Raw genomic sequence first — 27,507 nt, forward strand, 5'->3', positions numbered from 1 at the left:
ATGATGTGAACTGTCCTGAAGATGGTACTCCTTATGGCTGGTGTGTTCTAGGGAGTCAAGAATGGATTGTATCGGCATTTCTCAAATTGTGGGTCAGGACTCACTAGATGGGTCATGAGTCAATGGCAGGTGTCAATTGCATGATATCATGGTGTACCTGCCATTGTTGCAGGTTGATTTGTTCTTCTCATGCATGGCTACTGCAACTGCAGCAGCATCTTTCAGTGTGGTAGTTGGAACTTTTCTAGGGGCTTCACAGCATCTTCACTGTTGCTCCATGGCCTCTTTTTTCAGTTGCTGTAATTGTGCTTCAAATATTCTTGCTGCTTTTTTTGGTTGGCAACCTTCAGTCTCGAAAGATTATGGTATAAGCCTATAGCACCCGGTATTCCCAGGCGGTCTCCCATCCAAGTACTAACCAGGCCTGACCCTGCTTAGCTTCTGAGATCAGACAAGATCAGGCATATGCAGGGTAACAGTTACTATGTGCCAGTTCATGCTCTGGCATCGTTGTGGCCATCAGAGCTGGGTCATAGGACAGCCCTGCTTGTTGATTTCATGTGTGAAGAGCTGCAAAGACGATCAGAAGGCCTCTCTTTCTTGTAAGCACAAAATATTCATAGGCAGTAGGAATTCAACTTTGAACCCATATTTTTTCCACGCAAGCAAAATTCATGTTGAATTCAGCAGCCAGCTTGACCAAAAGTGACAGCTCCCAAATAGCTTGGCCTGGCAAGAGATTTGAAATGCTGTGCAATGCATTTATTAATTGAGTTTCTGCAGAGCTATTCCAGTTTGCCCAAACATTGTTTAGCACTGCAGCTTAGTTCTGCAGCCAATGGCTGTGGCCAAGCTCCAGGAGTTAATTAATAGAGTTCTCATGGCTGCATCTCGGAAAAAGCCCTTTCTGTGTTTTGGCTAAGGAACCACCACCTCTTAATTTGTTGACTCTTGCAACTATTAAAAGTTCTTCCTCTGATTCCCTGTGCTGGCTTTGTGGCCAGCATTCTCCATTGCTTTATCATGCCCAGTATATGGTTTAAAATATGGGTTAACAATTTTTAATGTTTTTGTCACTTTAGGACTACCAGATCCATGTTGTAGGGTCATTTAGACCAAGATTTTCCATACTCCAGCCTGCGAGCTGGTCAGATCCATCCCCTACATGGACGGCACTTACTGTTCTGCCGAGGAGCTGATGTTCTGAGCTATTGATCTCCCAAAAACATGCCCAGGCCAGCCGTTTCCAGGTTCCGTTGCTCCAGCAGTCACTGCACCTGCATTTCTGGGCAGACATCGCTGTGTGAGGTTCAGTTTCAGGGAGATCGGCAGCTTGGAACAGTGGCTCCCTGGTGGAATTGTGTCATTTGCAACAGGAAAGCCTTTCCCAGTGTGCAGTGGTCTCCAGTTTGGAGACCAGTTTGGAGACCACTGATCTAGGCCAAAACGCACATGTGAGACTTCCAGCCTTATAATTAAGGTGAATGATGTGGATGCACATATTAGCAATGACTGCCCCATTGGCTGTCTAAGGGTGCAATCCTAACCCCTTATGTCAGTGCTTTTCAGCACTGGCATAGCGGTGCCAATGGGACGTGTGCTGCATCCTGCAGTTGGGAGTCACTCACGGAGGCCTTCTCAAAGTCAGGGAATGTTTGTTCCCTGGCCTCAGAGCTGCATTGCCCTTATGTCAGTGCTGTAAAGCACTTACATAAGGGACTAGGATTGCATCCTAAATTGAACAAAGGGGTAGAGATGATGATCATTCTAGCCAAAGTTAAGCATATTAACAGCACAGTCCTATGCGTGTCTACCCAAAAGTAACTCCCATTTTATTTGATGGCATTTACTCCCAGGAAAGTGTTATAGAATTGCAGCCACAGTCAAACTGATTTCAATGGAAGAGATTTAAACCCTTGCTTGACATTTTTGTTAGAATCGGCAAGGCTGAGAGCCTAATGCTATCCCCTGCCAGCCCAGACCATGCAGCACCACTGATGGAGTGTGCCCATATATGCTCGGGAGGTTGTAGAAGTAGACTACCTCAGAATAGCAGGGGCAAGGCAGTGGCAACAGGATGCAGGTATCTTGCTTTCTTGTGTGCTCCCTGAGGCATCTGGTGGTCCACTGTGAGATACAGGAAGCTGGACAAGGTGGGACTTTTGCCTTATCCAGCAGGGTTCTTCTTTTTTACTTACCTCTCCATAGGCCAACTCTCCACTGGGTCTCCTTGGTCCTATGGCAGCTGAATTCCTGTCAAGTCTGAGGAGATTCCTGGGGCAGATCCACGCCAGGAAGGGGGGATAGGATAGCTGCTGCTGAGATCCTCTCCCTCCTCTTCCTGCCTCAGCTCAGCCTGCTCCCCACCCCAATCTGTCCCTGATCCTTCCCTGAACTGCCCCCGTCACCAACCCACCTGCTCCAGCAGATGCTCTGTGGCTCATCGCCACTGGCTCCCATTACTTTGGCAGTGAGCTGTAGAACAATGGAGTGGCTCAGGCACCAGCAGTCCCAGCGTTACGATTGCAGATTGCAAGATCCAGCAACGTGACACCAGCATAGGATCGGGCCATTAATTGCGCTTAATGTTGGTTGGATTTTGCCCCAAATGTTTCAGATTTCTTGAATCTTAATGTGACTATTTTTAAAAACGAATGGATGACATTCAGTTATAAAGACAAGAGTGCAACTTATGAAGCTCTTGTACCCCAATAAAGAATTGCATGTCAATAATAAATTTAGGTGGAGTAGACCTGACACTGCAGCTGACATGTCCAGCTTTCTTGTTTTAAGATTGAAATTCAACTTAAAGACATTGTTTTTGCTCAATGCTACATTCCCTTCTTCAGTATCCTGTATTCTACATGATTTCACATTCTGCGCAGCATTGCTTATCACTGCACTTTCTAGAACCTTATGTGCAGTTATGTTTCCCCATATGTTTGCTATACATGGCACAACTTGCGACTTTTAAAGTATGGTAAGTAAAAAAAGTAGCAATCTAGTTTTTCTGGATCAGACCTATTGCTAAGATAAACAATGAAATGAAAATATGAACCCAGTTCATATGAAGAACTTTCTAGAAAAGGGGTGTCAAACATAAGGCCTGGGGGCCGGATGCGGCCCGCGTAAGCTTTTTATCTGGCCCTCAGGCTCTCAGCTGCTGAGCAGTGCTGAGGTGTTACTGCTGAAAGGGCAGCCAGCCCACATGAGAATTGGGCTCTCCCATATCATGAAAGATTATCAAGATTTGTGTATTTTCTCTTCCGTCATTTGCAAATATTGAGTTCCTAAGTGAGAAAAAGTGGTGCATATTTTTGGTTATGACCAGTTTAATGACATCACTTCTTGCCTATTGACATCACTTCCAGCCCTCAGAAGGCATCATGAATGCTCTGTATGAAATGGGTTTGACACCCCTGTTCTAGAATACGATGTTGTGCCCAAGTTGGAAAGCAAAATAAGAAGATTGGAGAAAATGTGGTAGAAAGAAGGCAAAGCACATTGTCCAAACTGAATGTCAGAGGGCCAGCCATTGTGCTTGTAACTGAGTCATTTAATGATACGCAGCCCAATCTTATCCTGCACTGGAGCAGGCAGGCCAGCTGGCCAGCACTGTATCCAGCATAGGGCTGGAGGTGGATCCCTCGCAACTCGGAGTAAGGGGATTTATTTCCCCTTACCCCATATCATACGGTAGCCCCCTCAATGGGGCTATTTGGATCTGTTCCAGTTAAACTGCTGGTCAGGCTGCTTGGGAAGGGGCTTAGAATGTGGCCTAAGTGCCAGAGGCTGGTCCCACCCCCTTCCTCAACCCAGTCCACTCATTGGTCCACCCTCTCCTGTCCCCAAATGCCCCCGTTCCGCCCTCCTGCCGCCCTCTCCAACCCACCATTGCTCCCTCCCCAGAATGGCGCATACTGGTCACTGGCCGGGATCTGGTGTGGGGGGGCCGGTGCATTTCCTAGCACTGGTCTCCTCAAACCCGAAGTCTTCAAAGATATACCTTATGGTACGTTTGCAGCACTCCCTGGCTGGCACAAGGGAATTGCACTGGCCCAACAAGCACTTTGGACTGGACTCGCAGGTTGGTATTTGGAGTGCCTGAGCTGGTCCCATACTAGCAGTCCATTCCAGGACTTACACAGGGCCGAAGGGTCAGGAAGTGCTCTAAAGAGGAGTGGGCAGCAGTTGTTTGTGGTCATCTGCAGGGAAAGAACCTCAGCACAGTAGTGTAACAAGGGGGCGGGGGAATGGTCTGCTCTGGGTGCCCGCTATAAGGAAGTCCCAGCGTTGCATGTCTGTCATGTTGCGTGTCTCTCTCTGGCTGGCATGAAAATTGGAGCACCTCATTGGTGCTTTGAGGTGCCAGCAATAAGGGTGTGGTAGTTCCCACATTGCTTGCCTTTATATACAATTTATCTTTCTAGCAGCCCAATACTGCTGCTTCCATCCGACCCCACCCCTTCTGGCCACAATGTGCACAGGAACAGAGGTGTCCCAGCTGAGTTTGAACATATATTTAAGTGCTGGGTAGACTTGGACTCTTTGGTGAGGATCTTGAGGTGGAGGCCAGGTCTACCTACCACTTTGAATGCTGGGTAGACCTGGCCTCCACTGGGGAGGATCTCAAAGTAGAGACCAGGGTTGTCCATGGTTTCCAGCAGCCATGGGGACGGTGGTGAGAGCAGTCTGCTGTGGGTACCAGTGGTGCTAGCTATACCACTGCCTCAGCAATAACCTCTGCATTTAGTCCATCCATTCCGCTTACCTAGTCTCATTTTTCCTGGCACTCTGCTACACCAGCCTGTGATTCCTTGCTTCCATTGGGCTTAGAAGTTATTTTGAAAAGAAATCTTGCAATGTCCTGTTATGGAAAATATGGAATTTCCTGTTCCAAAATGTGAACAGAAAGGCTTTGTCATTAGAATCAACTGAGGAGATGGTGGATTCTGTTTGTTTTTTATTTCACTTGGTTCTCATTGATACGGAAGAAGCAAATCTGGTTTTTAATAGAGTGTTTGTGTAACTGCACTTTACCTGTTGTTGCACTGATATCAACCAGTGTCTTACTTCATCTGCAATTAAATTATCCCAGAATTAGGAGCCATGTATAATTCAAGGGTGGGTGATACATGGAGCAAATGCGAAGTTCTTGTACCTAAGAAACAACATAATAGGCTGCCGACTGGGTTGAAGTGACTCTGTGGGTCGAAGTGGCTCTCTCGGCTGTGTGCAACTTCTCACGTACATGATGGTAGGGCATGCTGCAGCAACAAATAATCAAATCAAACCAAAACACAGCAGAGCCATCTGCTGCGTTATCGCCATGATCAGAAGTTAGAGAAGAAGCTAAATTTACAAAAGCAAGTTAACAGGGCTGCTTGTTTGATTCCCTAAATAAATCTCTCCAGGACCCTGATGTCAGTGCAACAAAAGATGATGTGGAGATACACACTAACCACATTACCAGATCTGCTTTTCCGTTTCAAAATCCCATAGCAGTGAGGACCAAGGGAAAGGGGGAAACTTTGAAAGAAAGGAAAACAACTGACTGCTGCACCATCTCCTCAGTGGATCCTGATGACTAAGCTTTGCTTTTTACAGGAACATTTGGCTGATAGAGGAATTGTCATTGTAATGCCAAGAAAATACAGTATATTTGATAGCCAGAAGGGACTAAAACAACAAATCATTACATTAACTGGTCAAACTGTCAGGCCAGAAGGCACCTCCATTCTGATCTACAGAGCCAAATCTACTCTTGAATGGCACCTGATGATGACGTATCTTTCTTCCAGAAGTTTTGACTACAGTCATGTAATCCTTTGCGCACTTAAGGCCAAACTACACATTACAAAGGTCATGTGAGCTTGGTCCTTGTTTTCCTTTACCTACTGTAAGCTTGCACGAGGGGGAGCTATGACATGCCCTGAAACTGTGGGGTGGGGGCATTTAATGCTTAGCCCTTGCAAGGCTTAAAGTTGTGCCAGTGGCATAGCTAGAGGGTGTGCAAAGGGGAAATGACACATGCCTAGAGCAGGGATGTCAAACATAAGGCCCATGTCCCAGATGCGACCCATGGAACCTCTTTGAACCCATGGAGCCCCTCTCCTTCTGAGCCATTTCAGGCAGTGGGAGCAAAACAAAGGCATCTGTCTCCGTCTTGCTCCCATCACCTGGAATGGCTCCAAAGGGGAGGGGCCCCTTGCACGCTGCGGTGAGGCTCCCTGCCAAGCTTAGTGCTTTGCACACCCTCTAGCTATACCACAGAGTTGTGCACTTCTCCAGCTCACTGTTTACTGCTTTTGTAAAAAGATTCCTTTGGCTTTGGAGAGGCTTTCTGAAAACTAAATAGTGTGTTGGGGTGTGTGTTTGATGGGGGTTGAAACCATGTTGGGGGCCAGGAGTTAAATCCCCATCCCTGACACAGTTTTGTGCTAGTTAAATATAAACATCCAAAGGGCCAAACTCACCCATTCTTCAGTAATGTGTAATGTATAGTCTGGTCTGTAACAACAGACAGCTATTTAAAAAGCCCACGCACCTGACATTTGTATCGAGGGAGACATCACCATTGTGGTTGGTGCTGCTGCTCACCCATTTCATTTGGTTGATGGGTGGATGTTTGCCCCCTGCACCTCTGGAATAGCTCTGTGGCTTGACTGCTTTCCTCGACTAATTTGCCCCCCCCCCACCCATGGCTCAATGATAGGTTTTGCTTTGTTTCATTGTTTTGGTGTTTAATGTTAACATTTTAAATGCTTCGCTTTGTTTTTTTTAGTTATTGTTGTGATACACTAGACATTTATTATGGAGCTTTGTAAGCGACCTTGGGAATTTGCTTTGGCATGGGAAAGGTTGGAAATAAATAAACAAACAAGCAAACAAACAAATAAATAAATTTCAGCCTCATCTTTACTGTTTGGGGAAGAGGTGCTGAACCCCCAGACCCTTAGTGTCCAAACTTTTTGGCAGGAGGACCACATCATCTGTCTGACATTGTGTTGGGGCCCAGGAAAAAAAGAATTGATTTACATTTAAAATTTGAATAAATTTACAAAAATTTACATAAATGAATTTGTCAGAGATGGAACTTATGTGAACGAATGAAGGTCTTGCGATAGCTCAAGACCTATAAAAAGCCTGGTGCAAAGCAAGGCTGGCCTTTCCTTTGCTGCCACTGCTGCTTCACAGATGTGAAACAGCAAGCCGCGGAGGGAGCCCTCGGCCCACAGCTCGCGCGAGAGGTCAAACAGTTGGCTGTCGCGCCGAGAGTAGTTGTGTTGGGCCAGCATGGGCTCCAGCAAGTCTCCAGAGGGCCAGAGGCTCATTGGAGACTCGGGGCTCCTTGTGGGCCAGATTGGAGGTCCCCGAGGGCTGCAAATGAACACACACACACACCCTGTGCCAATGTATCAGTGATAAGTGCCAAGATGTAACTGCCGCAGAGATGGGTGCTGGCCAGTTTCTAATCCAAAGTACACATCCTGCCCCAGGCTGCCAAAGACCCAAAAATGCTGCCAGCAAGATAGCAAATACCAGAGCGCTAATAAGAAGGGTTTGAATCACTCTCATGTTCCACCGCAGTTGGGTTCTTTTTTTCTTGGTATTTGGACTGACCAAGTTTGCCATGGGGTAGCATCGATTGCCAATTTGCTTATTTTAATTAAAACAGAACCATGTTATGTTGTAAGTTATGTTTACTGAAAGCAGGAATGCCAGTTTAGTCTTTGAAGATAGCGAGTTATTAGGATGAAAGGCTGAGATGAAACACTACCATCCCAAGTATTCTCTCCCGACTCCACTAAATATGAAGAATATTCGTAGGGTCCTGGGGGAGGGGAGGCTTTATTGTTGAGAAGACAGAACTGAGAACAAGAAGGCGTTGGTTCATTTCTGGCCCTGTTGGGTGCTGATGTTACCTCCCCGTCCTTTCTTTTCTAACATAATCTAACTGGCCCACAGATCCATCCATGACTGTGCATACAGATCACTGAAACATGTGAGAGGCCTCATTCATCCCAGTGGAGGGAACACAAAGTCTGGCACATGTAGAGTTTGTCTCTCCTGGGAAATAAATGGAGAAGCTGTTGCATGCAGAAGAGTTCACTTCTGGATGCTTATCAGCAACAGTAGACTGATGGATCAGGGCGATCATCTACAAATTGGAAGCAATACTATTTACCCAATGGTAGCATTCTAGTGCACTCAATGCTCTGGTTTCCAATTCCACCAATAGTGGACTGAAAGTGTGTTGTTCCAAAGGAGGAGCAAGTCTCTTTCTTGCTCTCACAGCACTGAAGAGGAAGTGGAAACCTATTATGTGGTCAGTACTATCAAGCTGGCAGACCTGACTACCTATTTGGTGGAGTGTGCATGGGGCAGGAGTATATGAGTACATTTACTGGTGTTGCGTATGGGTTTGTTTGTTAATTTGTTTGTTTATATCCCGCCTTTCTATTCCACTAAAGGGCACTCACTTTCCAGCCACTATCGCATCTGCTACCATTTCCATGGGCAAATGTGGAAACCGACCCGCACAAACCTGTGTCCGTGGATGGATTTCTTTCACTGGATTGGAGCACTGAGTAACTGCGAAGTGTCCAGTGATCTTTTCCTTAGGTCTCAGAACCTCCCTTGGTGCTGATAAGTTGGTGGTGTGAGCATGTTATGGATGGGGAGTGGGAGGGAAAGGGGGAATTTGGGGGAGGGTGTGGATCCCAGCAGCAGCAACTGGCACAGATGTGTACTCTCTTTCCCAGGCTGCTCTGTTCCCCTTTCTCTCCTTGGACTTATGCCAGCAAAATAGCTGGCCTAGGTCCTAGTAGACCCATAGGTCTAAATAAGTAAATATTTTTACTTACTTCCTGCTAGCTGTCCAATCACCCAGTCCTCACCATTGGATGCAACTGCACTCTGTCAGCATAGCTGCATCAGTGTTAATGGTTGGGGATAGGATTGGGGCACCAGTCTCACACTCTAAAAGATACCCAGTGTAAGGGTGCTAGCTAACTAATGATAAGCGCATTTAAATTTCATTAACGTTAGTAGGAGACTTGCAGCCCAAACCTGTGATTTCCCCTGCCATAGAATGCAGCCATATGAAAACGCGCTGCACTGTTTGCTGTGGTGAGCGTAGCAGCAACTGGGAGGTGAAAGGGAAAATATTTTTCCTTAGCTCTCCATAAGCCCCTTGACTGAAAATGGGCTTTCTCTGACCTGAACTTAAGCTGACTCAAGTACAAGGAGACAAAAGGGGTGGGTCAGCTTGTTCTGGAGGGGACAGCATCTAGTGTAAGTTGTCTACCCTGGGTGCTACCACTCCCATTTCTGACATGCCCCTGTCCTCCCCCCCATTCTGCCACCCGCATTTCCCTTTCAGCTCACCCTGCCAACTCACTACCATTAGTGGACCTTTTTCCAGTTGCTATGTGTGAGGCCTTTACTGCATCACAGGCAGTGTTCCGGAAGCATATGGCTATTCTGCTGCTGATGGTGGCACATAGGATTGGGCCGTTAAACATGTGCTTATATGAAGTCAATTTATTGAGGCAGATCCATTTAGCCCAGTTATGTCTGAATGTGATGGTGACTCAGACAGTCTCAGGTGACAAATGAGATCCTTGGGATTAAGTCAAGCAGGTTGCTTAGATAGACACCCTTAGCTGACATATTTATGAGGAGGCAAATAAGAGAATGGAGAAATTTGATGTTGCTCTGTGTCTTTTGGAAGAATGCAGCAAACCCTGTGAGCACAATTCAATGCACAATTAGGTATACTCAAATCCCATTGATTTTTATGGGGCCTACGTGCACATAACTCTTGTACTTGATGGTGGCCTATAGATTTGGAGAAATGGTCTCTGGCAGAGGTGAGGCCATCTTTTAGTTTGCCTTAGTGAGCTCAGCTCTAGCCTGTTCCAGTGTTGGCTCTTCCATGCATAAGGAAGTACATTCCCAACATGAAAACAGCTCTGTTGTACCTGTGAGTTTGAACTTTACTTTCACTTTTACTTTACAACAAAAAGGAGATAGCTTCTGCCCCAGATATAGACTAAAACAAACAAGCAGAGCTCCATATCAACATTTTGAGATTTATGAATCACAGGGCATGTCAAGAAACACAGCACAACATTCTTGACACCTGATCCTAAGCTGATTAAACCTTTAAAATAACTAAGCTTTTCCCATGCTATCCACTGTAAATTCATGCAACAGGTTTTTGTCTTGTTCCCTTTCTTGTAATTGTTGAACATTGTTGGCCACATTTCCAGGTGCTTATGGGACTTGTTAGAAGCCTTTTATAATATCTTGGCATCAAAGCCAGCAGCAGATGTAAACATATTTCAGAATAACTCTTTTCATCCTCACCATGTGAGTTACTTGCATTTCTCAACAACAACAAAGCTGAGGAATATCTTGGTGCTTATTTCTGTACAAGAATGTGCAGCAGTAAATTCCTTCAAATTCCAGATTGAAAAAGGTCCCTAGTCTAGCAAGATGGTTGGTTAGGCATTAGGTGTGGTACCAGGACCAGACAGTGGCACTTTTCATTACGAATGCTGTAGAACTTCTTTCTCTAAGACACCATCGTAAACACAGTAATTGATGAAAAATCTGTATGACATTTATTTGTAAAACAACAAAAAGCTCATCCATGCATTGACAATATATTGTATTTTCCTTTGAATTTTCTACAATTGCAAATAAATTCTTAGGATAAAGCCATAAGCCAAACTCTCAGAGAGTGTCTTTGCAGGGGAGGGGGGAATGTAGTGATGCAATCCTCAGGCCAGGGGCAACAGGGGCTTCATTTTACTCACTGATATCAGCAGCAGCCTCCTGGGGGAGGGGGGGTGTCAGTGGCGGACCTCCCTAGCCCTGCACCCCAGGGCAAAGGTCTGCGATGGCACCCCCCATGGACTATCGCTGCCCTCCCCCCACTAACCTGAGGGTCGCAGAGCCTCATGCAACTGCAGGCTACTGGGGCTTCCCCTAGGCTTTAAACCAGGGGTGTCAAACTTGTTTCATACTGAGGGTGGAGCCTCCGTTAGCCCGAAGATAACATCAGAAGGTCGCCAGTTCAAGGACACTGGCAGCTCCCTGAAGAGCTGCTGGTGAGAATGGTGAGAACAGCTGAGAATGGTGAGACCTTGAAGCAGCTGACAAGCCCAGCTGAGTGATTCCACCTGCTCTTGGTGTGAGCAAGAAGGTCTTGGCTGCCCTGCATGTGAGAGATGGAGCTGCTTGTCAGCCTGCGTGGGAGAACTGGAGGCCGGAAATGAGACCAAACCGGGAAGATCCATTCTGAAATGTGGTTGGTTCTTGAAAGAGAGAACCTCTATGATTGTAAAAATCCCCTTGAGGGATTTAGAAACCCCTGCCTATATAAACCGCCTTGAACAAAGTCAGAGGAGTAATCCGATGACCAGAAAGGAGGTATATAAATACCTAGTTATTATTTTATTATTATGATGATGCCTGCTAAGGGCTGGAAGTGATGTCATTAAACAGGTCATAACAAAAAAAATCACTTTTTAATCAGGGACTGTATTAGCTGCAGATCTTGACCATATTTCAAGATATGGGAAAACCCAATTTTCATTTTGGCTGCGCTTTCAGTAGTAACACCTCAGCACTGCTCAGCAGCTGAGAGCCTGAGGGTCAGATAGAAGCTTCCGCGGGCCACATCTGGTCCCTGGGCCTTACATTTGACACTCCTGCTTTAAACTGTGCTTCCACTTTTCCAGAAGCACAGTTTCCAACCCCATCGGGAGCCTCAGAGAGGCTTATGTGGGGTCCCAAAGGCTCATGCCTGGGGCATTTGCCAAATCAAATATAATGGGAGGTCCGCCACTGGGAGGGGTGTGCCTCTGCAGGGCTCCCCAAAACTTGATTGATTTGATTGCAAAACTGGAAGTGGGTTGTGATCTTAATTTTTAAATTTAAATTTAAATTTTTAAATTTAAATTTGAAATTTAAAGCTCGGGGAGCTTTGCGAAGGCTTCTTGTAGGGCTCCCCACACACTTGGGAGGGTGCTGCCAATACCAGCAAGTAAAATGAAGCCCCTGTCACCCCCCCCCCCACAGCAGCGTGATCCTGGGGACTGTATCACTGCATTCTGCCTTCTCTGTCCCTTAAAGGGGAAAGACAGAGTTTCTTAGGCTGGGGTGTTGCAGTGCCCCAGTTTGAGAACCTCTGCAATAAGCCATTATTTAATGAGTTACTCATTATTTAGTGAGTTAGGCTACCATTCTTGCCTAAAGGAGGGGTCACCACGGTGGCTTACAACACTATAAATTGACAAACACTATCAAAACTCTTTTTAAAACTATCCCTCAAAAGAAAAAAATAGCACAGCAGACAGCAGTCACAGAACAAATGTCAAAGACCAGCAGAACTAAAATGATTTAGAGAAGGGCTAAACAGAAGTGAAAGGCTATTGCCTATGTTGGGGCCAACTGGTCCTTCCAGGGGACAGAATTCCACAAACTGGGGGCTGCCACTGAGAACAGGCATCACATCCATTTTGCATATGACAAACCATTCTCAACACGCAGGGTCTCTTCTCAAAGGTATTATTCTTTCTTTCATGAAGGATGCAATCCTGAGGCGCCCATGGGCCGGCGCAAGTCCGTTGCACAGCCCAGGAGGGTCGCAAACGTGCAGTAAGGCACATTTGCACCTCCTCGGGAGGAAGCCGGGCTGGTGCTCAGAGGTGTGCCGGCCTGCAGAGGCTGACACAAGCCTCCGCGCTAGCCTGCCTGGGCTGACGCAAGGCTCTGGGTGATCATGGAGAAGACAGGGAGGAGGCGGGAGGGAGGCATTCCTGGGTATTATTATTATTATTATTATTATTATTATTATATTAATTTATAACCCGCCTTTTTGCCCAGCGGGCACACAAGGCGGCTTACAAACACCTTAAAAATACATTAAAAAACAATTTACAATAATAATAAAAAACTAAAAACAAACAAACCCCGTGGATTTTCATATAAAAAGCAAGAACACCAGCCAGCCTGTCAACAATTAAAAGCTTTTTGAAATAAAAAGGTCTTCAGTCCACGCTGAAACATTAGCAACGAGGGAGCAGTTCTCAGTTCTAAGGGGAGGGTATTCCACAGTTCAGGGGCCACCACCGAGAAGGCCCTCTTCCTGGCCGCCACCCCTCTCACATCTCTTAGTGGTGGCACAGTCTAAAGGGCCCCCCAGATGATCTAAGAGCACGGACAGGATTGTAGGGAAGGAGGCGGTCCCTCAAATACCCTGGACCCGAGCTGTAAAGGGCTTTAAAAGTCAGAACTAGCACCTTGAATTGGGCCTGGAACAGAACCGGCAACCAGTGTAGCCGCCGGAGCAACAGCTTGACAGAGTCAAACCGACGTGCCCCAGCAACCACACGAGCAGCCGTGTTCTGTACTAGTTGTAATTTCCGGACCGTCTTCAAAGGCAGCCCCATGTAGAGCGCATTGCAATAATCTAATCTAGATGTCAGGGTAGGGTAGGGGAAGGGCGGGCAGTGGGCAGCCCCAGCAGGGGGGAGCAGGAGGCGGGGCTTGAGTGCTGGATCCCAACCCTCATTCCCCGGGAGTTTGGAGCAGCATGAAGCCACTCTGCTTTCCTCAGACTTGTGCCACCTTTGGAGGTGGCGCATGTCCAAAGAGACCCATTGGGGCAAAGGCACCTTACCTGGAGGTAAAGGAAAAAGTTTCCCCTTGGGCCCCTATCCTACGCTGGATACAGCACTAGCCTCTTGGCTTGCCTGTTCTAGCTCAGGGTAGGATTGCGCCCTAACTCTTGGAACATCAAGACAGTACATTGACAAGGGAACAATGTCAAAGAAAAGTAGGAAAAGATACAGCATTAATGAGTGCCTTTTTAAAAAACCACTTCATGGGTGTGTAGCATCCATTCATTTCTTCCTCAATGTGGAACTTTGCCTTGAATGTATTAGAGGCCAATTACATGCAATTTACCAAAATTCTGTAACCAAAATGTCAGGCTCCAGCTTGTGAATTCTTTTATTAGCTTGAATTGTCCATGTAATTGATTATTCAAAATTGTTCAAAAGAATGAATGTCGCTATGATTTCCCATGGAGAGGCTCCTACTGCAGCCAATTCTTCAGACTGGATGGAAGTGTCAGGCCTGATAATTGGATTAATTTAAGGTGATCAGAATGCTTTAGGTTAATAGAAGTGACTTCCTCCAGGATGTTACGAGTGTCAACATTGATTTACTCCTGCTGCATTGATGAAAAATGTAACAGACATACATTTTATCTTTTTTGCTTCTACAGCTCCACATTACATATGAAGGCATTTCAAAAGAATGGCAAAATACTAATATTGCTTACTGAAGTTCTTTACCCGACCTATTGCTATCAAGTGTTCACAGAACACCCCGCATGTAAACGACCAGTGGACTCCAGTTTACACTACAGTGTGCTAACTCTTGCGCTGTCAGAATACCTTTTGCGACAGGCACTGTCGCCATTGGGCAGTGAAGGAAAGATAGAGCTGTAAATTATGTTCAAGACCAAGCAGATGTGTTGAATCACTGAAGTCTCATGTTCTGCAAGTGATATTAAGCATCTGATATTCCTTCCTTTCTGGCCTATAATTAATTACAAGACTTTAGAACAAGATATTTTGGTTTACATCAACATGATTCTCAAACTTTTGCACTAGTACAAGATGGCATTAAATGAAAGGCTTTTTGTTGCTCAGCAACCTATCGCCCAATCTCATTTGGCCTTTACAACAGCAGTTCTTGAGATCTGCTATTGCAAAGGCTGCAGTGGTGGCAGAAATGGTGCACATCTGCCAGGCATGTTAAAGGCACCAATCAAAGTGGTTGGTAGCCCAGGTACCTGCCACTGATGTACCCAGCCTGCACAAAACCAGGTCAGGTGACAGAGGGGCTGGGTCATGGGTGGTTTACAGCACAATCCTAACTTGCACTGGAAACAGGCAGGCCAGGGGGCCTGCGCTGTATCCAGAGCAAGTTTCGGGCACTTAGTGGCTCAGCCAGGGGCAAAAGGAATTGCTTCCCCTTAACCCGGGGACAGCCACTGCAGCTCCAATGGGGCTACTCAGAGATAGTAGATCTCTATCAGGGCCCAGGCTGCCCGGGAATGAGGTTAGGATCTGGCATAACAGCCAGATCCTGGCATTGCCGCCCACCACCTGCTGCCCTTCCCCATGCCCTCTCCAGACCCCTGCGTCCTGATGCAAACTCAGCCAATGCAAACTCACTGTCCCCAGGGCCCGAGACGGTGCAGTTCAGCCGGAGCAAGATCCTTGTGCCAGCCTAACTGCCTCCAGGGTGGTGTGAAAGTGCTTTATGGCATTTGCGCTACACCCCTGGGCCAGTGCAAGAGACTTGAGCCAGCCTAACTACCAGTTAGGATTGCGCCATTAAGGGAGGTTCATAGTGGGGAAAGCAGAGGCTGGAGAGGGTGAATAGCATTGGGCAGTTAGATATTGTAAGCAACTGAGGTTAACTATAAAACAAAATCATTTTTTTTTCTCAAAACAGAAAGCTAAGTCACAAAAGCAAGATAAAAAAATGTTTAGTTTTGCATTTGTATCTCCAGTTCCCATTGCTCCTTCAGTTGCAAGAGGTATGCTTCCTCGTCTCCCTCTGATAGATCATCAGAGCACTTCCTGTTGTAAAGTCTGGACAACATCCCTTCTTCCAGCAATTCTGCACACTTTTCAGTCTCAGTTATTTCCTCATTTGTTGAACTGGACAAATCAAGCAAAAATGGTGCTCTAGTCTGGGGATCCCAGTCTATGACTGTGCTCTGCTCGTGATCTCCTTCAGCTCCCTCTTGGTCCCGACTGGTCAATGTTACAAATGGAAGTATGACGTTTGTACAACTACAGTATGACGTTGTAGTATTTCTCGTCATTGTGAATGTAAGAGCCTGTGTTTCTCTGAGCATGACACCCTTCTCATCCCAAAAGGGCTCTTTTTTATCAGGTGCCAAACAAATGTCTGAAGCTACGCCACAGTCGGGGCAAAAGTCTTGATCTAAAGCCACCAGGTTTATCAGAGAAACTTGGAGGTTTACAGGGACCACCTTGTTTGAAAGCAGTTCTTCTAGTTTGTATACTGAAAAAGCACCTGGAGGTCCAACATCATACTGAGGGCAGTAAGACTGCTCTGTTTCCATTGCTAAGCCTGATAATGCTTTTGGCAAGCTGCCTAGGGCACCCATATTTTCTTTTAGGCAAAGCTCTCCTTGCTCCTCTTCATTTGGAGTTGCATCTTCACCTCTCACATCAAACTCATAAACAACAACATCTTCACTCTGCCTCTGGCCCCGGGTATCATGAGAATGAAGTCTTGTCACGCGTGACCCATTCCCATCTTGTTCATTTTCGAGTACAGCTTCCTCATTGTGGCAAGTCTCATGAGAATGTTCATCTTCTGGGACTTTTGAAGTTTCCTTCTCAGCATTGTTTCCAGCACGGTCCCCAGCAAAGTTCTCAGCATTGCCTCGTAAATGAATGTCCTCCTGCAAAGCCTTACATTGATCGACAATAATAACACTGATGAAGCTAACTGCTGTTTTTTCAGTGGGAACAAAAAGGTCTCCTTGATGCTTCTTACTGTTCTTTAGAACCTGGAAAGAAACCCAGACAATGAAACAGAGAAATCTGTCACTTGCAGCCTCTACTGTACTATAAGACTCCAGTCTAGCTGAAGTTACTTGTTGCTAAGTCTCACTGATTTCAGTGAAAGAAGTCACAAGTAGGATGCTACAAAATGTTCACCTTCAAATATTTTGGGAGCGAACGTCTCTTGGTGGAGACTGAGGCTGCAATCCTAACCTCACTTTCCTGGAAGTTAAGTCCCATTGAACACAATAGGACTTACTTCTGAGTAGACCTGGTTAGGATTGTGCCCCAAGTCCATCAACCCCGCTAAATTCTGCCTTTTTCAGGGCTATTCTCAGCCACTGTTTCCTTTCTTTGCTGTTATTTCAGTGTCATGTTCACACTGCAAACACACTACAGCATTATGCACAGTGATAGCATTACTTTGATTTTGACCTGTATTAGAAATTAAATTAAGGCTGCAATCCTCTACACAGAGACCTTGGAGTAAGTCCCATTAAACTCAAAGAGACTTACTTCCGAGTACACATGCAGAACTTCTGCTGTCATCTGCAGTCATTGGTGGGGCAGAAGCAGGCCAGGACAGGGGTGGGAGGGAGAAGTACATGGCGACACTAGTGCATGCTGCATCCTATCCCTCTTTCCAGGCCCCTGGACTCTCTTTGTATTTACAGCTAATGAGCTGGCAGAGTTCCAAGGAGAACCATTGGAGACCAGGCAGTCTATGGAGAGGTAAGTAAAAAGGGTTTTTATGGCCAGAACAAACAGGACACACTGGAGAGCATGATCTAATTGCTGCTGGAAGTGGCAAGTGGCTGGGCCTGTGTGGTGACCAGGGATGCCCAATGCCGCTGGTAAGTGTGTAGGTGGTGAGAGGGTGGCAGGGAGGGGTTGGAACAGATTGGTGGTGTGTAGAACAGGGAAGTAACTGGGCAGGGAAGAGGGCAGATCAGGCCCAGGAAGGGAGCAGGTTTGATGGCAGTGGCATCTGCTGAATCCTAATCCCCTTCCCGGGCCCTATCCACCTTCATGGTTCCACGTGATCTTGCTGGTGCAGGTCCAAGTTGACCCATGGGTCTTACACCAGGGGAAGGGAATACATGTTCCCTTCCCCCGAGGTAGCCTCTAGAGGCCAAAACTCCCCTAGAGGATGCAGTGAAACCATGTTGGCACCACTGCACTGCCACATAGGAAGTTAGGTAGGATTGGACTTTCCCTTTCCTCTCCAGGGCTTTCTGGTCTCTGCTGGCTCATAGCGTGCAGTGTGTCTTTGTCAGCAGTACTGCATGTAGCGGGTTGGTGGGGAATATGATTGGGCTGTTAGGGCACAGTTCTATCCTTGCAGTATGCTGGTGGACCGAGAGGTGTGCCAACAAACTGTGAGGTTCACTGGCAGGACAGCCTCTCTGTCAGTGGGCAGAGTGCTGCCACTGTTGCAAAGGCTGGAAGGCTGCCTTTTGGCAGAGACACTGTGCAGACCAGGCACTGGCGCAGTTGTGGGGATGGATGGGGGCAGGGATTGGACTGGGCCAGATGGGGGCTGGATGGATCTTGGCGGCAGAGCCAGATGCCAAATACTATCCCCAGTCTGACATGCTGCCTTTGCCCTAACAGAACTATGCCACCAAAAGAGCTGGTGTAAGTCTGAGTAGGCCCATAGGGGGCCACAGAGCAGCTGGCAAGGTATTTTGCCCCTGCCTCTCTCAGCTTTCCTTTGATTCTAACAACATTCAGAGTCTCCTGTTCTTGAGGGTGAAAGACTCCATTCATATCTTTGATTAACATTATTAAATATACCACTATGGCTATAGCATGTCAATGCTATTAAAAACTTGTCTAGAAATATCTGCTACAGAAAGCCCAATTATGAGCAGAATAAATTTTAAAAAATTCTCCCGACCCATCACTTCTATCTGGTTAGCTAAAAAGAAAAAAAGGGGGGGAGGGGGGAGAAAGAAAAATCAACAAGTTAAATATGTAGATATTTTGACAGGGGTTATTTCTTCTTGGGTTGTCTAATTAGGTGACGAATGTTTTTTTCATACTAGGCTGTTCTTTAGATACATAAATAAAGGAGATTGCATTAAATTTAAAAGCAGCACAATCCAATGCAAAGTAATCTTCGCCTCCTTCATGTGTGTTTCAAATCCTTCTGAAACATCAGTCAGCCAAACAAGGGTCGGGGTAGCTAGGAACAACCTAAATCCAGTTCAGTTTAGACTTGCTTTTGCATGGAGATAATTAATTCATCCATCAGTAATTTGCAAGCATTGGTGTTTTTTTTCCTTTAAGATGCATCTTAGTGTATAAATATAGCCTTGTTGTCTTTGTAGAGCTTTCTCCCAAGAATACAATACTTTAGTCCTTGTTTAGGGCAAAGACTCTTGGCAAGAATTTTCATTTTGATGCTCATTAATTTTTAGAAACCAGTTTCTGGGGGTGAGGAAGCCTATTAGAAATAAGAAAATGCAGCACACAATATAAGAAAGGGCCACCCCACCATGACTGAATGCATGGCTTGCTCGTAAATAGTCCCAGACCAGTCCCTGACAGCCCCGGGGCAAAATGGCATTTAGAGCAGAGAAAGAGGTCCATCTGGGAGCCCAGGTCTGTCAGGCACTACTTGCCTTCTCCTGGCTTCTGGAGAAGAGAAGAAAGTACCAAACAAATCATATCTGCAGAGAAAGAGAAGCTGCTAATTGCCCCCTCCACTACATATCTTCCCTGTTTTCCTCCCTTCCAGCCGCTTGGAATAACAAAGATGGTGCCACAACAGCAAAAACCAGAGAGAAAAAAGGCACAGCCAGCAGCAGCAGCTCCGTGGTTGGGGCTCCCTCAAGTCTTGCCTGGAAATGCAAGCAAAGGCAAGGAGTGAGTGAGCTCTTCCGATTCCTCCAGCTTTACTTGCATTCAGAGACAGCCAGTGGGATGGGACCTGCAGAACTCCAAGCAGGCTGTTCTCCCTGGGAAAACACATTGTAGTGCAGAGTCTGACTTCAGCCATGTTCATGGTCCTGTGAAGCTGTATCTGCTTTGGGTTACTCTGAGCAACAGCAAAGAAATCAGTGCTGCCACTCTTCACCAGGGATGGGAAAAATCCAATGGAGCTTGACTTGAGTAGAGTCTACAGTCACCACCCCCTGTGACTAGACTCGAAAAAGAGTCATAACAGTGACACTTTCTAAGTCGCTGAGTCACCTCTTTGCAACTCTAAAGGACTCAAGTCGAGCCCTCCCCCCCAAAAAAAAAGTCTGCTGCTGAAAAAAAGAGCTGCTGCTGCTGTATTCATTAGGGGGGCAGTTCACTTTAAAGGCTCCCCTGCTGCCCTGTCCCATCTGTAAAGAGGGCAGGAGGGGTGGGAGGGACTGCGAGAGACCGGGACAGAAGTGGCAAGAGGGAGGAGGGTCACGCGCAGCAGCTGCGAGCTTACCAGAATGACCCGATCCTTGGCATCTCTACTCAGAAATAGTCCCACTGTAGCCAGTCATTCAATGAGGCTTCCGTCACCCAAGTAACAGCCATGTGGAGGAAAATGTGGTTGTTATAGACCATCTCCCTCACCCCCCAACTTCCTCGCCTCCTTTCTCTTCCTCCTGGGATTCAGCAGCCAATTGTAAGGCAAGAACCCCCTTGGGCTCCTCCTCCTGCGTCCAATTATAATCTATTCCTTCCTTCATAAGAACATAAGAACAGCCCCACTGGATCAGGCCATAGGCCCATCTAGTCCAGCTTCCTGTAGCTCACAGCGGCCCACCAAATGCCCCAGAGAGCACACCAGATAACAAGAGACCTCATCCTGGTGCCCTCCCCTACATCTGGCATTCTGACTTAACCCATTCCTAAAATCAGGAGGTTGCGCATACACATCATCGCTTGTACCCCATAATGGATTTTTCCTCCAGAAACTCGTCCAATCCCCTTTTAAAGGCGTCTAGGCTAGACGCCAGCACCACATCCTGTGGCAAGGAGTTCCACAGACCGACCACGCGCTGAGTAAAGAAATATTTTCTTTTGTCTGTCCTAACCCGCCCAACACTCAATTTTAGTGGATGTCCCCTGGTTCTGGTATTATGTGAGAGTGTAAAGAGCATCTCCCTATCCACTCTGTCCATCCCCTGCATAATTTTGTATGTCTCAATCATGTCCTCCCTCAAGCGTCTCTTTTCTAGGCTGAAGAGGCCCAAACGCCATAGCCTTTCCTCATAAGGAAGGTGCCCCAGCCCCGTAATCATCTTAGTTGCTCTCTTTTGCACCTTTTCCATTTCCACTATGTCTTTTTTGAGATGCGGCGACCAGAACTGGACACAATACTCCAGGTGTGGCCTTACCATAGATTTGTACAACGGCATTATAATATTAGCTGTTTTGTTCTCAATACCCTTCCTAATGATCCCAAGCATAGAATTGGCCTTCTTCACTGCCGCCGCACATTGGGTCGACACTTTCATCGACCTGTCCACCACCACCCCAAGATCTCTCTCCTGATCTGTCACAGACAGCTCAGAACCCATCAGCCTATATCTAAAGTTTTGATTTTTTGCCCCAATGTGCATGACTTTACACTTACTGACATTGAAGCGCATCTGCCATTTTGCTGCCCATTCTGCCAGTCTGGAGAGATCCTTCTGGAGCTCCTCACAATCACTTCTGGTCTTTACCACTCGGAAAAGTTTGGTGTCTGCAAACTTAGCCACTTCACTGCTCAACCCTGTCTCCAGGTCATTTATGAAGAGGTTGAAAAGCACCGGTCCCAGGACAGATCCTTGGGGCACACCACTTTTCACCTCTCTCCATTGTGAAAATTGCCCATTGACACCCACTCTCTGCTTCCTGGCCTCCAACCAGTTCTCAATCCACGAGAGGACCTGTCCTCTAATTCCCTGACTGTGGAGTTTTTTCAGTAGCCTTTGGTGAGGGACCGTGTCAAACGCCTTCTGAAAGTCCAGATATATAATGTCCACGGGTTCTCCCGCATCCACATGCCTGTTGACCTTTTCAAAGAATTCTATAAGGTTGGTGAGGCAAGACTTACCCTTACAGAAGCCATGCTGACTCTCCCTCAGCAAGGCCTGTTCGTCTATGTGTTTTGAGATCCTATCTTTGATGAGGCATTCCACCATCTTACCCGGTATGGATGTTAGGCTGACCGGCCTATAGTTTCCCGGGTCCCCCCTCTTTCCCTTTTTAAAAATAGGCGTGACATTTGCTATCCTCCAATCTTCTGGTACCGTGGCCGTTTTGAGGGACAAGTTGCATACCTTAGTCAAGAGATCTGCAACTTCATTCTTCAATTCCTTAATAACCCTTGGGTGTATGCCATCAGGGCCCGGTGACTTATTGATCTTTAATTTATCAATGAGGTCTGAAACATCTTCTCTTTTAACCTCTATCTGACTTAACTCCTCGGTTAGGAGGGGCCGTTCGGGCAGCGGTATCTGCCCGAGGTCTTCTGCCGTGAAGACAGATGCAAAGAACTCATTTAATTTCTCTGCCATCTCTAAGTCTCCTTTTATCTCCCCTTTCCCTCCCTCACCATCCAGAGGGCCAACCGCTTCTCTGGCGGGTTTCCTGCTTCTAACATATTTGAAGAAGCTTTTATTATTCCCCTTAATGTTGCTGGCCATGCGTTCCTCATAGTCTCGCTTGGCCTCCCCTATCACCTTCTTACATTTCTTTTGCCACAGTTTATGTTCCTTTTTATTCTCTTCATTAGGGCAAGACTTCCATTTACGGAAGGAAGCTTCCTTGCCCTTCACAGCCTCTCTAACTTGGCTGGTTAGCCATGCGGGCACTCTCCTGGATTTAGTGGAACCCTTCTTTCTTTGCGGTATACACCTCTGCTGGGCCTCTATTACTGTTGTTTTAAGCAGCCTCCATGCACTCTGGAGAGACTGGACTCTTTTTACCCTCCCTTTCAACCTCCTTCTAACCAGCCTCCTCATTTGAGGGAAGTCCGCCCGTCGGAAGTCAAGGGTTTTTGTTAGAGATTTGCCTGGTATTCTTCCCCCAACGTGCACGTCAAAACGGATCGCAGCATGATCACTGTTCCCCAATGGCTCAGTAACGTTTACATCTCTAACCAGGTCCTGCGTACCACACAAAATTAAATCCAGAGTCACCTGTCCTCTGGTGGGCTCTGTGACTAGCTGATCCAAGCCACAGTCATTTAGCACGTCAAGAAATCCGGTTTCCTTATCGTGACCAGAACACAAATTGACCCAGTCAATATGAGGATAATTGAAGTCCCCCATGATTACAACCCTGTCCTTCCTTGTCACCTCCCTGATCTGTTTCCTCATTTCAAGGTCCCCATCAGATTTCTGGTCTGGAGGACGATAGCACGCCCCCAGTATTACATCGCTGCACAAGCCTGGTAATTTAACCCACAGAGATTCTACGGTGGAGTCAGACCCACCTTCAATCTCTAGTTTGCTGGATTCTATCCCTTCCTTAACATAAAGGGCCACCCCACCTCCAACACGCCCCTGCCTGTCCCTCCTGTAGAGTTTATAGCCCAGGATTGCGGTATCCCACTGATTCTCCGCATTTCACCAGGTTTCCGTTATGCCCACTATGTCAATATTTTCCCTTGTCACCAGACATTCCAGTTCTCCCACCTTTGCTCGTAGACTTCGGGCATTCGCATAAAAGCATTTATACACGGAATGCCCCAGGATGGGCTGCTTATTCGCTCCTTTGTCCCCGCATCCTCTCATTGTGCCAAACCGTCTATCACATCCCATCACCCTACCTTTCCCAATTTCTTCTCCTACCCTGCCTTTGTCTTGTTGTTCTCTAACCTCCCCATCCTCATCCCATAGGGATGAGGAGTCCCGAACCGGATGCCCCTCGGCTCCTGTCGGCCTTCCCCCAGGGATCAGTTTAAAAGCTGCTCTGCCACCTTTTTAATGTTATGCGCCAGCAGTCTGGTTCCATTCTGGTTCAAGTGGAGCCCGTCCCTCTTGTACAGGCCCCGCTTGTCCCAAAATGTTCCCCAGTGCCTAACGAATCTAAACCCCTCCTCCCTACACCACCGTCTCATCCACGCATTGAGACCCCTGATCTCCGCCTGCCTAGCTGGCCCTGTGCGTGGAACAGGTAGCACTTCAGAGAACGCTACCTTTGAGGTCCTGGCTTTCAGCTTCCTGCCTAAAAGCCTAAATTTGGCCTCCAGAACCTCCCAGCTACACTTGCCCACGTCGTTGGTGCCGACATGCACCACAGCCGCTACCTCTCCCCCAGCACTGTCTACTAGCCTGTCTAGACGAGAAGTGATGTCCGCAACCTTCGCACCAGGCAGGCAAGTCACCATGCGGTCCTCACATCCGTCGCAAACCCCCCTCTCTATGTTTCTAATAATCGAATCCCCCACTACAAGAAGCCCCCGACCCCCCTCCCGCCGAGGAGTATCCCGAGTGCGCTCGGATACGGGCCCATCCCCTGGAGAAGGGATCCCCCCTAGGGGATTGTTTCCCTCCTCTCCAGGATGACGTCCTCCAGTCCCGAGACTTCCCACCCGGGCAGCCGATGAGCTGCACGCCTGAGGTTGGGACGAAGCCTGATCGTCCCCGGAAGTCTCCCCACGGTCCTCCTCTGGCTGCCTGCGCTTCTCCAGGTCGGCCACCAAGGCTTCAAGGGAGCGGACGCGTTCCCTGAGAGCCTGGAGCTCCTTGCACCGAGGACACACCCATGACTTATGCCCCAGAGGCATATAATCATACATGTGGCACTCGATGCAGAACACTGGATAGCCCCCACCCTGCTGCTGGCTGTCTGACTGCATAGCTTTTTTGTTGTTGTTGTTGTTTTATTTAGGGGTTCTTTTAAAAACCGTACACTGGATAGCAGCCCTTTTCTCTAGGGAAGAGGAAGGGCAGTGTATGGGGCCCTGGCCTCCTCGCCCTGCTGCTGAACTCGCCCAGATGCTAAACTCTTGTGCCTTACCTGGCACTTGGTTCCCAGAGGCCACACGCGTCTGCAGAGAGCCTCATGCGATGGCCTGCCTAGCTTTATACTCCTGGCTGGCTCCTCCCCCCTCCCTCCTCCAATTGTAAGGCAAGAACCCCCTTGGGCTCCTCCTCCTGCGTCCAATTATAATCTATTCCTTCCTTCCTATCAGAGACCCACTCCTGCTTCCCCTCCTCCTTATTCATTGCAACATTAACTCTTCCCTGCCTCATGCCTGGAACTTCCCTGCTGCTCGCCTGGTCTGAATGTTGGTCCCACAAGGATTTCATGCTGCAAAAACAGTAAGGAAGCATACTCAGACACAGGTAGACTCAAGTCTGCATGTGTGGAGGTGAGTGCCCAGTCAGGAGCCCCTGACTCCAGTGTTTTTCAGAGTCTTCCATGCATGCAACTCACAAGTCAACAAGTCACTGAAAAATGCATTTTTTGCGAAATTGAATCGGAGTCACTTGACTCGAGTTCCCATCCCTGCTCTTCATCACTGTGCTAATGTGTGCACAAGAGACTTGGACATTCTTTGGCATTTTTCCTCAGAATGCCAGATGCAAGGGAGGGCACCAGGATGCAGGTCTCTTGTTATCTGGTGTGCTCTGGTGTGCATTTGGTGGGCCGCTGTGAGATACAGGAAGCTGGACTAGATGGGCCTATGGCCTGATCCAGCGAGGCTCTTCTTATATTCTTATGTTCTCTGCCTTGAGAGGAAGGCACCAGCCCTTCTTGGAATTCTAGTCTTCAGCAAAGCCCTGTTTCATTCGTTTAAATACCCCCACAGAAAGCAACCTTATCAATGAAACTCTGTGGGCAAAATAATATATGAACTGGGCTTATCTATACTAATTCCCGAGAGTCATGCAAATTCTCTCTTGCATCAGTGGGGCCTTCCAGGATGGGGCACTTTGGTTGATGCTGTAGGTCAGGGTGTCAAGCTTGTTTCATATAGCAGGCTGAATAGCATTCATGATGCCTTGCTGAGGGCCAGAAGTGATGTAATTAAGCAGGAAGCTGTCAATTAAGCAGGTCATGACCAGAAATAAGTGAGAAAAAAAAATACTTAGGAGCCCATTAACTGCAAATGACAGAAGAGAAAATACACAAATCTTGGCCATATTTTCAAGATATGGGACAGCCAATTATCATACTGGCTGACCTTTTAGCAGTGGCACCTCAGCACAGCTCAGCGGGCCAGACAAAGAGGTTCCATGGGTCGCATCTGGGACATGGGCCTTATGTTTGACATCCCTGCTCTAGGCATGTGTCATTTCCCCCCATACAGCTGCAATAGCTGAGCCACCACATTGGGTGGTTTTAAAGGTATATTTATGGACTTGGAATCTGATATTGTGAATGGGTGGGGCACTAAGGTTTGGCCTAAGGCAATAAGGCAGAATGCTGCCTTAATAAGATACCTTCCTGGAAGGTGGAAAGTCATCTGAATGCGAGGGGGGGGGGAGAAGGAGAGCAGTAAAAAATGAATTGTGATTCTTCCCTCCAGGAGGGGAATGTGAGGAAGAACAAAAGCACTTTCTGGCTGCCTGTCAGGCATTCCAGAATTCTTAATCATGGGGAGGATCTCTGTTCCCTGGACAGATTTCTCCATGGGGAGTGTGGGGTGGGGCCTCAGGAATGTGTCATTAAAGGGTAAAGGTTTATTGGCACACTTTCACTACCCATACAATGGAACAAGAGAATAGGGGTAGAGAAAGACAGACAATGGAACAGAAACTAAGAGAACCTGAGCTAAGACCTGAAACACCTTAACAGTGCCCGCCATGGTTCAACTCGTGTGTGTGTGTGTGTGTGTGTGTTTGTGTGTGTAATTTTGTAAGTGTCACATTGGGCATTTGCTTTGGCATGGGAGAGGTATAAATTTTTAAAATAACACTATCAACAACAATAATAAAGGAATGCCTATCTGGGGAACTGTGAAGAGCCTCTTGTTGCTTGTAAGGAGTATTCTGCTTTCTGCCTCCATCCAATGCTAGCCCAGCCTGTATATTTGTAAATAAGGCAAATACTGAAGAGGCACCATAAGCCTCCAGTGATCCCTCTTCTCTTCATCATGATGTGGTTAGCACGGCTCCAGGAACTTCTTACTGCTTAGGAAGTGGGGAGCAGGCCCAGCAATATGATCTTAAGCATATGGGGCATGATAGACTACAGGTCTGTAGCATTAAAGAATTCTGAACTATTATGTACAGTTATAATATTATTAAGTTATTATATAATATAATATAAAAAGTTATAATATAATATATTATATAAGTTATTATATATAAAGATAATGCAGAGTCCTTACCAAGTTCTTAGGGTATGTTTGTTCCGTAATGTGGATATATCTGTATATACAACAGCTTGACACTAAAATAAAAAGGCCTATCAAAAGAACAGGCAAGATACATTCCAACAAGATTGTTGTCTGCTTGAAAGCAGGATCTGCAGAGAGAGCATAATATGTTAGACGCTGTTCATTTCTCAGATCTACAGCAGCATTTATGACTGACAGCTGCATGTAGGAGTCTTAACAGGCTCCATTTAAAAGAGGGATGGAACAAAAAGAAAGAGATGATGATTACCGACATGATATTAAAAAAAATTAATACCTAATTGGGATTTCAGGAAATTTTCTTTTCAATTGACAATGTAAGTGAGATTTTTAAAAGAGTGAAAACCATGGAAGGTAGCCAGAATTGCATAAAATATTGTTTATGGAGTCAGAGGTGTCACTAGGGTATGCATCACCCAGAGTGAGAGCTCATTGCTCCCATGATGGCCCTCCTCTTATACTAGACCAGGGGTGCCCAAACCCCGGCCCGGGGGCCACTTGCAGCCCTCGGGGACTCCCAATCCGGCCCGCAGGGAACTTCTAGTCTCCAATGAGCCTCTGGCCCTCCAGAGACTTTCTGGA

At 46.9% G+C, this 27,507-nt stretch overlaps 1 protein-coding gene and 1 pseudogene across 1 annotated transcript in view; both read right to left on the bottom strand.

Annotated features, from left to right (window-relative positions):
• Positions 1–370: 370 nt before the first annotated feature.
• Positions 371–490, bottom strand: LOC136638181 (5S ribosomal RNA; annotated as a pseudogene).
• Positions 491–13,887: 13,397 nt separating this feature from the next.
• IL20RA (interleukin 20 receptor subunit alpha) overlaps positions 13,888–27,507 on the bottom strand; it is a 36,365-nt gene continuing 22,745 nt past the window's right edge. The window contains exons 6-7 of the mRNA XM_066614947.1: positions 26,899–27,035; positions 13,888–16,639 (exon numbers count right to left, since the gene is read on the bottom strand). Coding sequence (XP_066471044.1) covers positions 15,581–16,639; positions 26,899–27,035 — 1,196 coding nt within the window. The 3' untranslated portion in view covers positions 13,888–15,580. The remainder of the gene's footprint in view (positions 16,640–26,898; positions 27,036–27,507) is intronic.

The sequence above is a fragment of the Tiliqua scincoides genome, chromosome 1 (assembly GCF_035046505.1).
Source record: "Tiliqua scincoides isolate rTilSci1 chromosome 1, rTilSci1.hap2, whole genome shotgun sequence".
Classification (NCBI taxonomy): domain Eukaryota; kingdom Metazoa; phylum Chordata; class Lepidosauria; order Squamata; family Scincidae; genus Tiliqua; species Tiliqua scincoides.